Source organism: Eupeodes corollae, chromosome 1 (genome assembly GCF_945859685.1).
Source record: "Eupeodes corollae chromosome 1, idEupCoro1.1, whole genome shotgun sequence".
Lineage (NCBI taxonomy): Eukaryota > Metazoa > Arthropoda > Insecta > Diptera > Syrphidae > Eupeodes > Eupeodes corollae.
In genome coordinates this window covers 100,691,983-100,704,621 of record NC_079147.1, presented here as the reverse complement: position 1 = coordinate 100,704,621, position 12,639 = coordinate 100,691,983, and the positions used below count along the sequence as shown (strand labels likewise).

The 12,639-nt window shown below is 38.7% G+C and overlaps 2 protein-coding genes across 2 annotated transcripts; both read left to right on the top strand.

The window, feature by feature from the left end:
• Positions 1 to 1,969: 1,969 nt before the first annotated feature.
• On the top strand, positions 1,970 to 4,318 carry LOC129942111 (uncharacterized). Its single transcript, XM_056050923.1, has one exon. The coding sequence runs from the start codon at positions 1,970 to 1,972 to the stop codon at positions 4,316 to 4,318; it is 2,349 nt and encodes a 782-aa protein (XP_055906898.1).
• Positions 4,319 to 4,402: 84 nt separating this feature from the next.
• On the top strand, positions 4,403 to 7,303 carry LOC129942106 (uncharacterized). Its single transcript, XM_056050909.1, has 2 exons — positions 4,403 to 5,791; positions 6,008 to 7,303. The coding sequence occupies exons 1-2, from the start codon at positions 4,403 to 4,405 to the stop codon at positions 7,301 to 7,303; spliced, it is 2,685 nt and encodes an 894-aa protein (XP_055906884.1).
• The last annotated feature ends 5,336 nt before the right edge of the window (positions 7,304 to 12,639 follow it).

Here is a 12,639-nt window from a genome sequence, read left to right as displayed (position 1 = left end):
TTCAATGAGTTTATCACATTTTGCCGTTGTAGTTTCACTTTCGAAAAAGTGGGATGTGATTCCTTTTTTTATATATAAATAGCAAACACTAAAAGGGTTTTTTATACCTTTAATATGCCAAAGACACAGTGTGAGCATTAGGAAAAGAGGGAGGGGTTGGATAGGAGGGATCGGTGTACATTGGTTTTAAATTTCATTTTAAAAACTGGAGCATATTCTGAAAACGAATATGAAAAGCTAAAGCGGATGACTACACTGGTGTATTGACAGTCGGTGTGGTATTCCATCACACACGACACATCAAATTCTACACACATTAGTTGTGAAAGAGATCTGAAAAGAGGAAAGCTTGAAGCTTTTATTGAAACAACTTGCGACGACAACGGTTAAGATACAACTGAGGAGTAAATATGCGCGCGCATCCTTATGCACATCATTCCAATTGAGACACCGATACAGAAAAATCAAAAACATTTGAACTTACTCGCTCCGTATCTTGAACCAAAAATTAGTGCCTGCTTCAACCCACACACAGCATGAATTTCTGCACACCGACACAAGTGTGAACACAAGTGTGATGTCTATTTGCCGCTTAAGAGTACTAGCTTCAGCAAAACAATGTATTGAATAACGAATTGCTGACAGGAGATCATGAGAAAGAGTGTTTGAGATAGAACAGAACCCTGGGGCACACCAGCATTTATTTTATGATTTTCAGACTTGAATCTATACAATACTACTTGTACTAAACGATGTGGAAGGTAATTACTAATCCAATGAAGAAGTGATTCATGAAAACTGAAAGCCTTTGAAACGATGTAAAGATTTTCTATAATGTCAGTTGAAATGAACCATCACCTATTGCTTCGAAAGCCATACCGTCTCAGTCATTAAGAGTTCCGGTCTTCAAGATATTTCTTGAGCTGATAATTTATCAGCGTTCTCATTACCTTGGAAAGAAAGGAAGTAAGTGCAATAGGTCGATAATCGGAGGATTTGTCTTTTTTGGGGATGGGTTTTGAGTTTTTTCCCATAGAATCACTAACGTGCTCCTAGCAAAGAGCTGAGCTTTCTCAATAGAGCTACCAAATGGAGTGCCATTGACAACGAGCGTAGGAAGCGAGAAATAATACCTCATGTTTACACGAGTGACCAAAAAGTGGTACTGCCTTTGGGGCATTACAGTATTTGTGCCGTAATTTTTGGTCATGCGAAAATATTGTCCTACGAATATGTGCTATGCAGGCCTTCTGAATTGCTTAAACTTTTTCCAGTTATCCTTACTTGAGTTGACCTTCAAACAATGTGAACTTACTCTTTTGGCTTTAATAACCTCTTTGGTGGTTTAACTGAGTGTGAGTGAGTGAGGTCGAAGATTTTAAGTGTTCTTGTTTATTTAAATTTTTACTCTTTACCTTAAAGTGAATTTTTTTTGTTAACATTCATTCTAATAAACATTTCAAAATTTAATAAACAGTCTTAAATCCGAAATCAAGTCGTTTATAGTATTTTAAAAGGTAAGATTTATAAATTAATTTAAGTTTTGCACGATAAGAACCAGAAGCCGTATGTTGAAAATTAAACGAAGTATGATTTACCCTATTTTCTTTTAAATACATAATCGATACAGAATTTACAAACACTTTAATAGTTACATACTATAACATAATTTTTTGAATTCCTATTTATTCTTACTTTCTTTTAATTTCATTCTTGCTTTGTATACTTAACTGTTAAGAAACTTTCTACTAAACTGTTAGATAATAATTGAAATAAAAGTCAGTTGTCACGAGATTTTAGACCCGAAAAGATCGGTTGTTTTCTTAAGCTAGGTAACTCGGTTTGATTATTTTCCCACAGGGTTATTTTTGACATGGTGCCGAAACCCGGGAACAAGAATAGAACCTAGTTTAAAAGTTAGTAACGTGATAGCTCTTTTTATTGTCGCAAGTATAAAAAAAAAAAAAAAATGGAACTGCAAGCGCGCGCCGGCTACCGCAGTCAAATAACAAAAATAGTTAACGAGGCTACAGAATATTTGAAAACTGCGGGAATAAGAGATATGGAGGATATGTCTAAATTAGACACCATTGAAGAAGATCTCGCATCTTATCTGCAGCGTCTCACTACCGCCAATGAGAATCTTCGCATAATCAACAATGAATTTCAGAATAAAAACATCGAGGATTCTAAACCAGAGAAGGTAGCCGAATATGAAGACTCTGCTGTAGGTATGATGGCTAGGTTACAAGTTCGATTAGCAAAGGTACAAGCTAAAATTAATCCCTACCAAAATGATGAGAACGTGCGTCGTCAATCTGCAACACCATTGCAGCGGGCTCGTTGTACGAAACTTCCCAAATTAGAGCTGAAAAAGTATTCAGGAGACCATCAAGAATGGATTAGTTTTTGGGAAAATTTCCGTACGACTGTGCATGGGAATGAGTCTTTGAGTGGAGCAGAAAAATTCAATTATTTGCAGTCTGTTTTAACTGGGAACGCAGCGAAGACCATATCAGGTTTCACCCCCACTGATACCTGCTACGATGGGGCTATCTCTCTTTTGCAAGAGGAGTATGGAGATTCGGAAAAATTAATAGATAAGTTGATGCAAAAACTTATGGCGCTTCCAGCTGTTCATAGCAAAACTGATTCAACGGGATTAAGAAATTTATACAATACGGTAATTTCTTGCAGTCGGTCTCTTACAGCACTAGGTGTTCCTTCTTCTCATTATTATATAATGCTTAAGACGATTCTCCTGAAATGCATGCCAAATGAACTCCGAATTGATTATCACCGAATACAGAAAGAAAGCTTGATAAAAGGCGAAGACGTCAATGATTCAGCTTCTGATACCGGATCTACTCTTTCTTTCGATGGAGACAAACAGGTGAAAAATATTCTTAGATTTCTTAAGCAAGAAGTTGAGTCGATTGAGAGGGCAGGTGTTAGCAATTCTTCAGTGCGAGCGAGCACACACCGTTCTCACACACAACCATCAACAGCAGCTGGCCTCTTCGCTTCCACGCAAGCGAAAGAAGTATGTTTTTTTTGCAAGTCTGTCCAGCATTCAACGAAGGAGTGCAGCAGCTCCCACACAGTGGCTGAGAAAAAACATATGTTGAAAGAGGATGGTAGGTGTTTTCGATGCACGATGAAGGGGCACACTGCAAGATTTTGTAAAGCGAGAGGTTTGTATTGCAAAAAGTGCAAGAACAAGCATCCATCTTCGTTGTGCAACTCCGAGAAAGCATCGTCTGTCAGTGAGGTGGAATTAAAATCAAAAGAAAATTCGAAGTCTGTGGCAATGCTTAATCCAACAATTAATTTATCCGTGCCGGATATTTCAATTTCAAGACAGAATACAAAATCATATGTTTTTCTACAAACCGCGCGATCTCTCCTAGCAGCAAATAGTTCTTTGTCGGCGAGAAATAATTTATTCGTTCGTCTTATCATAGATGGTGGCAGCCAGCGCACGTACGTGAAAGAAGCAGTTGTAAATAAGCTTAACTTACCAATCGAAGGTTTTGTTAATTTATCCATCATTCCTTTCGGTCAAGACAAAATTTCCTGTGCTAATAAAATGAAAATTGTGAAAATCGTTTTAAAAAGTCAATTTGGGGAAAGATCTGTGGAAGTTATGGCGGTTGTTGTTCCAGAAATCTGCTTAGATGTCTTGGTTGCTCCGGAGAGTAAAAGCCCTCAGTTAGATGGCTTCTGTTTGGCAGACTCAAATTTGTGTGAACGTGAGCAAGAAGACGGATTGAGTGTCCTAGTTGGAGCGGATTATTATTGGAAGGTGGTTACTGGAAGATATAAGCGAATAACAAGCCTTTTGACAGCAGTAGACACAATCTTCGGGTGGACGCTTCAGGGTCCGTGTGACACAGGTGATATTATGTCTAATGAAACTGTCTCCACTCTTTTCAGCTCGATATCTTTTGAAGAAATGTGGAGACTAGATACCATAGGCATACGAGGCGACGAGATGGAGATGAATGAATTCACTAAAGAACTCCAAACTAAATGCATCAGAAAGACGGAGACAAGATACGAAGCGCTCCAACCCTGGAAAACTTTAAATGGACAGCTCGGAAACAATAAAGAAATGGCTTTGGCAAGGTTGCACTCCCTTTTAAGAAGACTTCAAAGAGAACCAGCTAAACTTCGCGAATACGATATAGCAATGCGGCAATTTATTACAGCAGGATATGCAGAGAGAGTAGTTCCGAGTGACGAGAATACTAAGAACCTGTATTATATGCCACACAGCGCAGTGTATCGCCCGGAAAAGACATCTACCAAGATCTGAATTGTATTCGATGCCTCGTCTCACTTACCAGGTAAATTATCTTTAAATGAATGTTTATGGACAGGCTCGAACTTACTTCCAGACATGCTCCAAATTCTGTTGAGTTTTCGGATCGGTGAGATTGGTATAGTGGCAGATATTGAAAAGGCGTTTTTGCAAGTGGTATTAGCAGAGAGTGAAAGGAACAGTCATCGTTTTATTTGGTTTTCTCAAAACGAAGACTTAACTACCGATTTCTCATCTGAAGCAGAGTATCGCATGACTCGTGTCACCTTCGGAGTTTCCTCTAGTCCATTTTTGCTATCTGCCACAATAGCTCTTCACCTCAGTGAGCAATCGAAGGAGTTTCCGGAGACGTGTAACATACTGAGTAGGTCTTTTTATATGGATGATCTTGTTTCAAGCGTGAATAGTCAAAGCGATGCGGAGAAATTTTGTAAGGAGGCTAGCGAAGTATTCAATCGAGCATATATGAATTTAAGAAAATGGCGTTGCAATAGTTCTGATATTCAAAATTCTCTCGAATTAACCAACGATTTGGTCCATTCTGTTTTGGGTGTCCTATGGAACGTGCACAGCGACGAGTTGATGATTAATCTTAATTTGGATTATTTGAAAACGATGGCACTACCTACAAAGCGCAACTTATTAAAACTTATAGCGCGAGTGTTCGATCCTTTAGGCTTTTTAAATCCAATTTTAATAAAGTTAAAAATCTTATTTCAGACTTTGTGGCGCGATAAGCTGAATTGGGACGAGCCATTAGACGCAGAATCCAGCCAAAAATATTTAGCGTGCGTAAAGGACTTAGAACTAGTTCCCGAATTTTCAATGCCTAGATGGCTTGGAATTAAAGCTGATTTGACATCGATTGAAATGCACATATTCGCCGATGCGAGCCAGAAAGCCTTTGGAGCCGTTGCATTTCTAAGACTGCAGAATACAAGTTTTGAAATTGATCTGAATTTCGTGTGTGCTAAAGCCCGAGTTGCGCCGCTGAAAGAAAACAAGGTAGATGATCTCAGCTTGCCGAAGTTAGAACTTACAGCCGCCTTGGTTGCCGCCAGACTTGGTTCTTATTTAAAGAAGTCAAATATACCATTTAATAGACTTTTTTTGTGGACAGACTCGCAGATCGCTCTACATTGGATTCAAGGAGATGCTCGCAAATGGAAGCCGTACGTGTTTACCCGCGTTAAGGAAATACAAGAGCTTACCGATGTAAACGACTGGCGTCACTGTTCGGGGAAAGAAAACCCTGCAGATTTGTTAACGAGAGGTATATCTGCAGATAAATTTTGTTCTTCGTCGCTGTGGAAAGAAGGTTCATCTTGGCTGAAGGAGGACCAAAGTTGTTGGCCGGCTGTAAATGTTGTTGCCGTTGAGGATGTTGCTGTTATGTTGTTGCCTGTTCAAAGAGAAGATGTTGCTGCTACTACTAAATATTCAGACCCGTTGTTGCTGCCTGAAACCGTAAGTGACTGGAAGAAGCTACTCAGAATCACTGCGTACATTGTTCGAGGTGTAAATGCGCTGCTCAACCATTGGTGGCCTAAATGGTCTCTCAAAAGAAATAGAACTTATCATACCTCGAGATTTCTTCAAGCAACTGAAATGATGAAAGCAGAAATACATTGGATAAGTTATTTTCAATTTACTTATTTTACTAATGATGTTTTGTCTTTACAGGAGGGAAAAAGTATTTCTCGATCATCAACCCTCCTCACGCTTAATCCATTTGTTGACGACCAAGGTTTGCTTCGTGTAGGAAGTAGACTTACGCAGCTAGACGAGCCGCTAGATGTTATAAGTCCAGTCATTCTTCCCAAGGGTAGCTATTTGAGCAAATTGATCGCTACTTATTGCCATGAATGTTCCTTGCACGGTGGAGTTAATACTGTGCTAGTTCGGCTGCGTGAAAAGTTTTGGCTGCCAGGTGGACGGCAGTTGATCAAAAAAGTCATCGCATCTTGCCGTCTTTGTCAGAGGCTCAGGGGAAAGGCTGCCTCCCAACCCTTTGCCCCTTTACCAAGAGATCGACTTCAAACATCTAGACCTTTTGAGACTGTTGGAGTGGATTTCGCCGGCCCTCTATATACACATTCAGATGGGACCCAAAGCAAGGTGTACATAATGATATTTACGTGCGCAGTTGTTCGTGCAGTACATTTGGAGCTTGTACTGAACTTGACTACGGAATGCTGTCTTTTAGCCATACGACGTTTTATATCGAGGAGGGGCTGTCCGAAAACCATATACTCAGATAATGCGAAAACATTTAAAAAAGCTGCAACCGATTCAAAAATTTTGGGAGATGTTTTCAACAGCGAGATCTTCAATGGATTCCTTAGTAATCGTGGAATAAACTGGAAATTTAGCGTGGAAAGAGCACCGTGGTGGGGCGGATTTTGGGAGAGATTAGTAAAGAGTGTGAAAGATGTTCTCAAAATCACAATTTGGAAGGCGAAAATTAACAATGAAGAGCTTTATACCCTTCTAACTGAAGCTGAGCGGATTATTAATATGAGGCCCCTTACGTACATTAGCGACGATCCTATGGACTTGGCTCCTTTGACACCTGAAAGTTTTCTTATCACTTGCTCCAAGGTAACTGATAACGAGAGCACCGGCCAAGCGATTGCTTCTGATCTTCGAAGTAAATGGAAATCGAGATTGCAGCACACATCTCTCATATGGAAGAGATGGAAAGCTGAATATTTGAAGCTTTTACGTTCAGCTCATCATTCCGCTCATACCTTTTCTAAAGAAATTCAGCTTGGTGACGTTGTGCTGGTATATGATGCCAGTACTCCTCGTATTCACTGGAAACTAGCAATAGTCGAGACCTGTTACCCCGGAAGAGACAATAAAATTCGATCGTGTGAAGTTCGTTTTGCTGACGGCAGGAGGTTTAGACGCGCAATTCAACTTTTGTACCCACTGGAGATCCGCCAGCTGGCCCGCTCGGAGGATGTTGAAAATTAAACGAAGTATGATTTACCCTATTTTCTTTTAAATACATAATCGATACAGAATTTACAAACACTTTAATAGTTACATACTATAACATAATTTTTTGAATTCCTATTTATTCTTACTTTCTTTTAATTTCATTCTTGCTTTGTATACTTAACTGTTAAGAAACTTTCTACTAAACTGTTAGATAATAATTGAAATAAAAGTCAGTTGTCACGAGATTTTAGACCCGAAAAGATCGGTTGTTTTCTTAAGCTAGGTAACTCGGTTTGATTATTTTCCCACAGGGTTATTTTTGACACCGTATTCTTCTTTGCCTGTGCGAGTAAATTTTGTATGCTATCAAAACGAAAATTGGGGAAAATATCTCCATCAGCAAAAAATCTACTATGCTTCAATGCAGGGATGCTAAAGAATTTTGGGAAAAATTTACGAACTTAAGGTAACCGAAACAGATCGAATGTTTTTCCAATCAGTATCGACATGATGGGCTCATATTTCGGAAAACTTACAAAAGTAGATCCTAACCAATCTTACATATGTTTTGCATTACCTTTTATTTACATCGAAGAACTAGACACTCCGTTCTCAATGCCAGAAATACTTTTTGCCTTAGAAAAATTGAAAAACAATAATTCTTCGGGCTTAGATGTCATCCCAGCCGAGTTTTTGAAAAATGCCAGCTCACAATTTTTAGAACATATATTTTTTTAACTCAACCGAGTGTTCAGCAACGAAGAAATACAAAAGAATTTAAAAAAGAGTCATCCATTTAAGCAATCTATAAAAAGGGAGATCCTAAAACTGTCAATTCGATTTTTCTCAAAAATTGATCAGATGTCAAAAACATTATTTTTCGTTGCACAAAATTCTTTTGGAGATGCTATCGAAACATCAATCGCATCACCCAAGAAGCGCGATAGAGAGAATCGTTCTCCCTCGCGGAGAAGGAGGACGAGGAATCACGGATCTAGCTGACCTTCATCATAGGCAAATCTGTAATCTAAGATCGTACTTCCGAGACCAACAGGACTGCGCGATCATAAAGACAATAGTTGAGGCAGATAAGAACTACACGCCACTCAACCTATCTTCCACCGAATTTGGAAAACCCGGCAACGTCAAAACGAACCCGGAACTTATTGAAGCTTGGAGGATTAAGGAACTACGTGGAACACATATCAAGGAACTCTTGAAAGACGATGTAGACAGAACCCACTCAAACCTGTGGCTTAAGAAAGGAAAACTCTTCTCTGAAACCGAAGGTTTCATGATAGCCATGCAGGACCGAGTCATCCACAAAAGAAACTATGTCAAATATATACTACGCGACAATATTCCGACAAACAACTGCCGAAGATGCAACAGCGCACACGAAACGATCGAACACATCATATGCGGGTGTTGCATGTTATCCGGAACAGACTACCTCAGCAAGCACGACAAGGTGGGCAAGCTCTTATACTTGAAACTTGCTTTAAGGCACGGATTGATAAACCAACAGGTAACATATTACAAATATGAACCACCACCCGCACCAGAAAACAAAAATGTTATATTGTATTGGGATATACCCATCAGGACTGACCTCATCGTGCTAGCCAACAAACAAGACATAGTTCTCTTTGACATAAGAAAACAAAACAATCGTCATATTCGACATAACCGTCCCTTTAACTCAAAATCTAAGAACAGCTTAACAAGATCAACAAGTACACCGAGCTGGCACATGAAATAAAGGAACTTTATCATACGAATAAAGTAACGATAACACACATCGTAATATCGGCGACAGCCGTTGATGAATCACCTCAAACTGCTTCAAAAGGAAGATCTGATAGAAGAAATTCAAAAGGCAGTCGTGCTAGGGACATGCAACAGTCAACCTTATTCACACGTACATTTACATAGTAAGGGCAATTGCCAAATCGCGACGAATTATGAGCTGGGATGAATTCCCCCCTCATGACCTCGACCCGAACCCCAAAAGGTCGGTAAAAGTTTTCCAGCTCTAAACCGCTGAGAAAGTGAACCAACTCGATAGTAATAATAACCTCCTTAATATTCGTTTTCCTTAGGTCTAACATTTTTAACCCTGTTCAATATAAAAGTTTTCATTCTCAAGAGAATCAAACGTGTGATCTTAAAGAGCACTTCACCATTCAAAATATTTAATGTAGAGTTCGGAGGATAGGAGTAGTAGCAGTATAGCATTGAATGCATCTTTTGGGCATATCAAAAGGCCCACAACTATACATTTGACAAAAATGTTGACCATATCAATAGATTTCTTTACTTTAGTTCCAAACAAAAAGTTTTGTGCGTCCTCAAAAATATAAAAATGTGTACGTCAAGTTAAAAGTAAAAGAGTTATTAAAAATGGCCTGCCAACTGCAGTTGATCATTATCAATTTCGTCAAAAAATCTACCTTCCTTGGTCTTAAATTATGATGAGCCCGAGCACACGCGTTATTCTTATTCTATCTTTGGATCCAGGTGCAATTTGATTGAAGCCTGCAGAGTGATGCAGGACATATAGCAAACGTTATTAAGTTTTAATGCACACGGATTTTTTATGACACTGATATATTTAATTTATTCATAAAATACATATATGCAACGATCTGGGGCAGCTTTAGTAGTTTTTTAATTATTGGAATCAGGTATATCCTTGTTCCTGTTAGTTAAAACATATCTCACACATAATCCTGATTAAAACAAAAAATGCAATAAATCTTTCAATAATGGGTGCATATAAAAAAATGTGCATCTATCACAGACTTTAATCCGTTTAAAAACGCCTCTGTCAATAAGACTCACCTAAAAAGCCATCCCCTCCCTTTCCTCAACTTATTTGGCCTACATATATGTATGTATGTAGGTTGGTAAATTTAAATGCCAACAAACAGAGAAGCAATTAATTTTCCGCTTATCCTTTCAATGGGAATCCTCTTATTCCTATTTGTCGTTTTCTTTTTTATTCCTCTTTCACATTTCTTTTTTAAAATTAACATAAAACAAATTGAAAAATGTTCCTTTATATTCCTCCCAATTTTCCCTTGCCCAGTGTCATATCACACACAAATAATGTCCTTCTGATGGCTGCTGGCTCCTGTGTGTGGTTCTGGTTCTCAATTCTGAATTCTGACTTCCAGAGATCAGGATCAGTAGGTATGAATAACAGCAACTGGAATGGAAATGGAAATCCCAATTGCACCCCTAAAATTGTGCGCCCATCAGCAAATGCCACACACCGTGAGATACATTATACACAATCATCGTGCAACAATGGCAAACACAATTAATTGATTTACACTCATCCGTCGTCATCCTCTTCCTCGTCCTTGTCCTTGTCCTCGCCCTTGTTGTCATCATCGTCGTCGTGTGGGTTTTGTATACCGATTTGAGAGACGACACATTCTCATTTTAACATTCATTCAACATAATATCAAACCATCATTGTGAGTTTTGGTTGCTCCTGTGAGAAAAGATTCAACGGGGATGGCGGCGGCGCGGCTTGGCGCCGGCGGTCGGTGGTGGCAGCTAGAAAGGTACACATTATTTGGTGGAGTGTGTGGTACTCGTAGAAAAGTAAACAAACCCGAAACCGAAACTCGAAAATCAGGGAAAGTGGTTGGTAATAATGGTAATGCGTATAAAAGGATTTGCTACGGGGCGACAGAGGAGGATGGTGTCTTAGGATCAAATCAAAGAATTTCACAAGGGATATTCGATGATTGCAACATGGGTATCATAAATAATTCAAAAACTTGGTACAGGGGTCTTATCTTAAACAAACTATGTATATTGATATGCAAGTCGGGCCAACAATAGAAAATAAAAAAACAACAATGTTTTTAAAAACCAGGGGGTCTGACGTTTTTATTTTGTAAGCAACGCCTTTAGGCAAGTCTAAAGCCCATGGGACATCATTGAAAAACCAAATAGAAAAACAAAAACAGTCTGGCTGGCTCTTTAAAGGCTTTGTGTATTGTAAAAAAAACTCATGTTCTTAGAAAACCGTTCGAATATTAAAGATAACCAGTTGTAACAAAATCGATAATTTCTTCAAAAACTTTAATTGGTATGTTAGTGATAGCCTTTATGTCTTATGTTTTCACTGAAAGTATAAGTTTATATTTAATTAAACACTACCAAATAAGACCAAGAGGTCGAGTGAGGAAAAAGGTTGTATTAAGATTTTAATTTTAAGGATGAAAGAATATGTCTCTCATTTCATAGACAATAGTAACTTACACTTAATTTCAGTAACAGTAAGTATTTTTCCTTGCAAGAATAGTGAGAAGTATTACTACTTACTTATCCGGCTCCCGATCCATTGCATTGAGAGTCGAAGCCTAAGATGTTGCGTTTTTTCATCGTCCTTGAAAGCTCCCTCCAGACGCCCGCAATTGAGTCAGTATCCGCCAGGTCTTTGTAGCGGATCTTCGGTTTATCTAGTCGTCTCGAACCAGAGGGCTGGGATTTGAAGATTTTCTTTGCTTGAGCGTAGTTGCCTATTCACTCGATGTTAATGAGTGTTTTGGTTCATTAGACTACATCCACATATTGACACAGCTCGTACAGTTAACGATTGAATCTTCAACCCAATTCGGCCTCTTCGCATAAAGGACCAAAAATATTTGGCTAATGTTTTTCTCTCGAAAGTGCCCAGTATCAATTTTTCTATCAATAGTTTGAAATAATTCAAGAATAGCCCGCTTGGAGCTGCCAATGATGTCGATGTCTTTAGCATAGCAAGGCAATTGTGAAGACCTGTTAAAAATAGTGCCTTGCAGGAAAAAAAGAAATCACATGATAGCACATTTCCTCGTCTGAACCCTCGACAGGACATGTGTGCAATAGCTTGGATAAATGTTTACGCATCTGCACATTGCACCGAGTATTTTGTAACGTCATGTTTGGCTGGATCAGTTTTTTCGGGATACCCAGTTGAATTCGATGAAAAGATGGTGGGACTCGACTAGAAATTCGTAGGACTTTTAAAGGATTTTCCACAATGTGAACATTTGGCATATCGTTGATCTGCCTAAGCTGAAGCCACACTGCACTGGTACGTGCCATCATCGGGCATACATTTCTCTTTCAACACTTGGTTCATGAGCTGGTGCATTAACCCTCCAATTACATTATGTAAGTTCATATTTTAAGAGTTGTGCAGTTTGGCCATCTGAGTTGTCGGTTTTGCCATTTATTTACGGTCTGAGATGGTACAGAATTATTAAGAGGACCCTAATCAAGAATTTTGTATTAGAAATAGGGTTGATTATAAGTAAAATACAAACAAATTACATAGAATCTATATTACAATATGTATACACTAA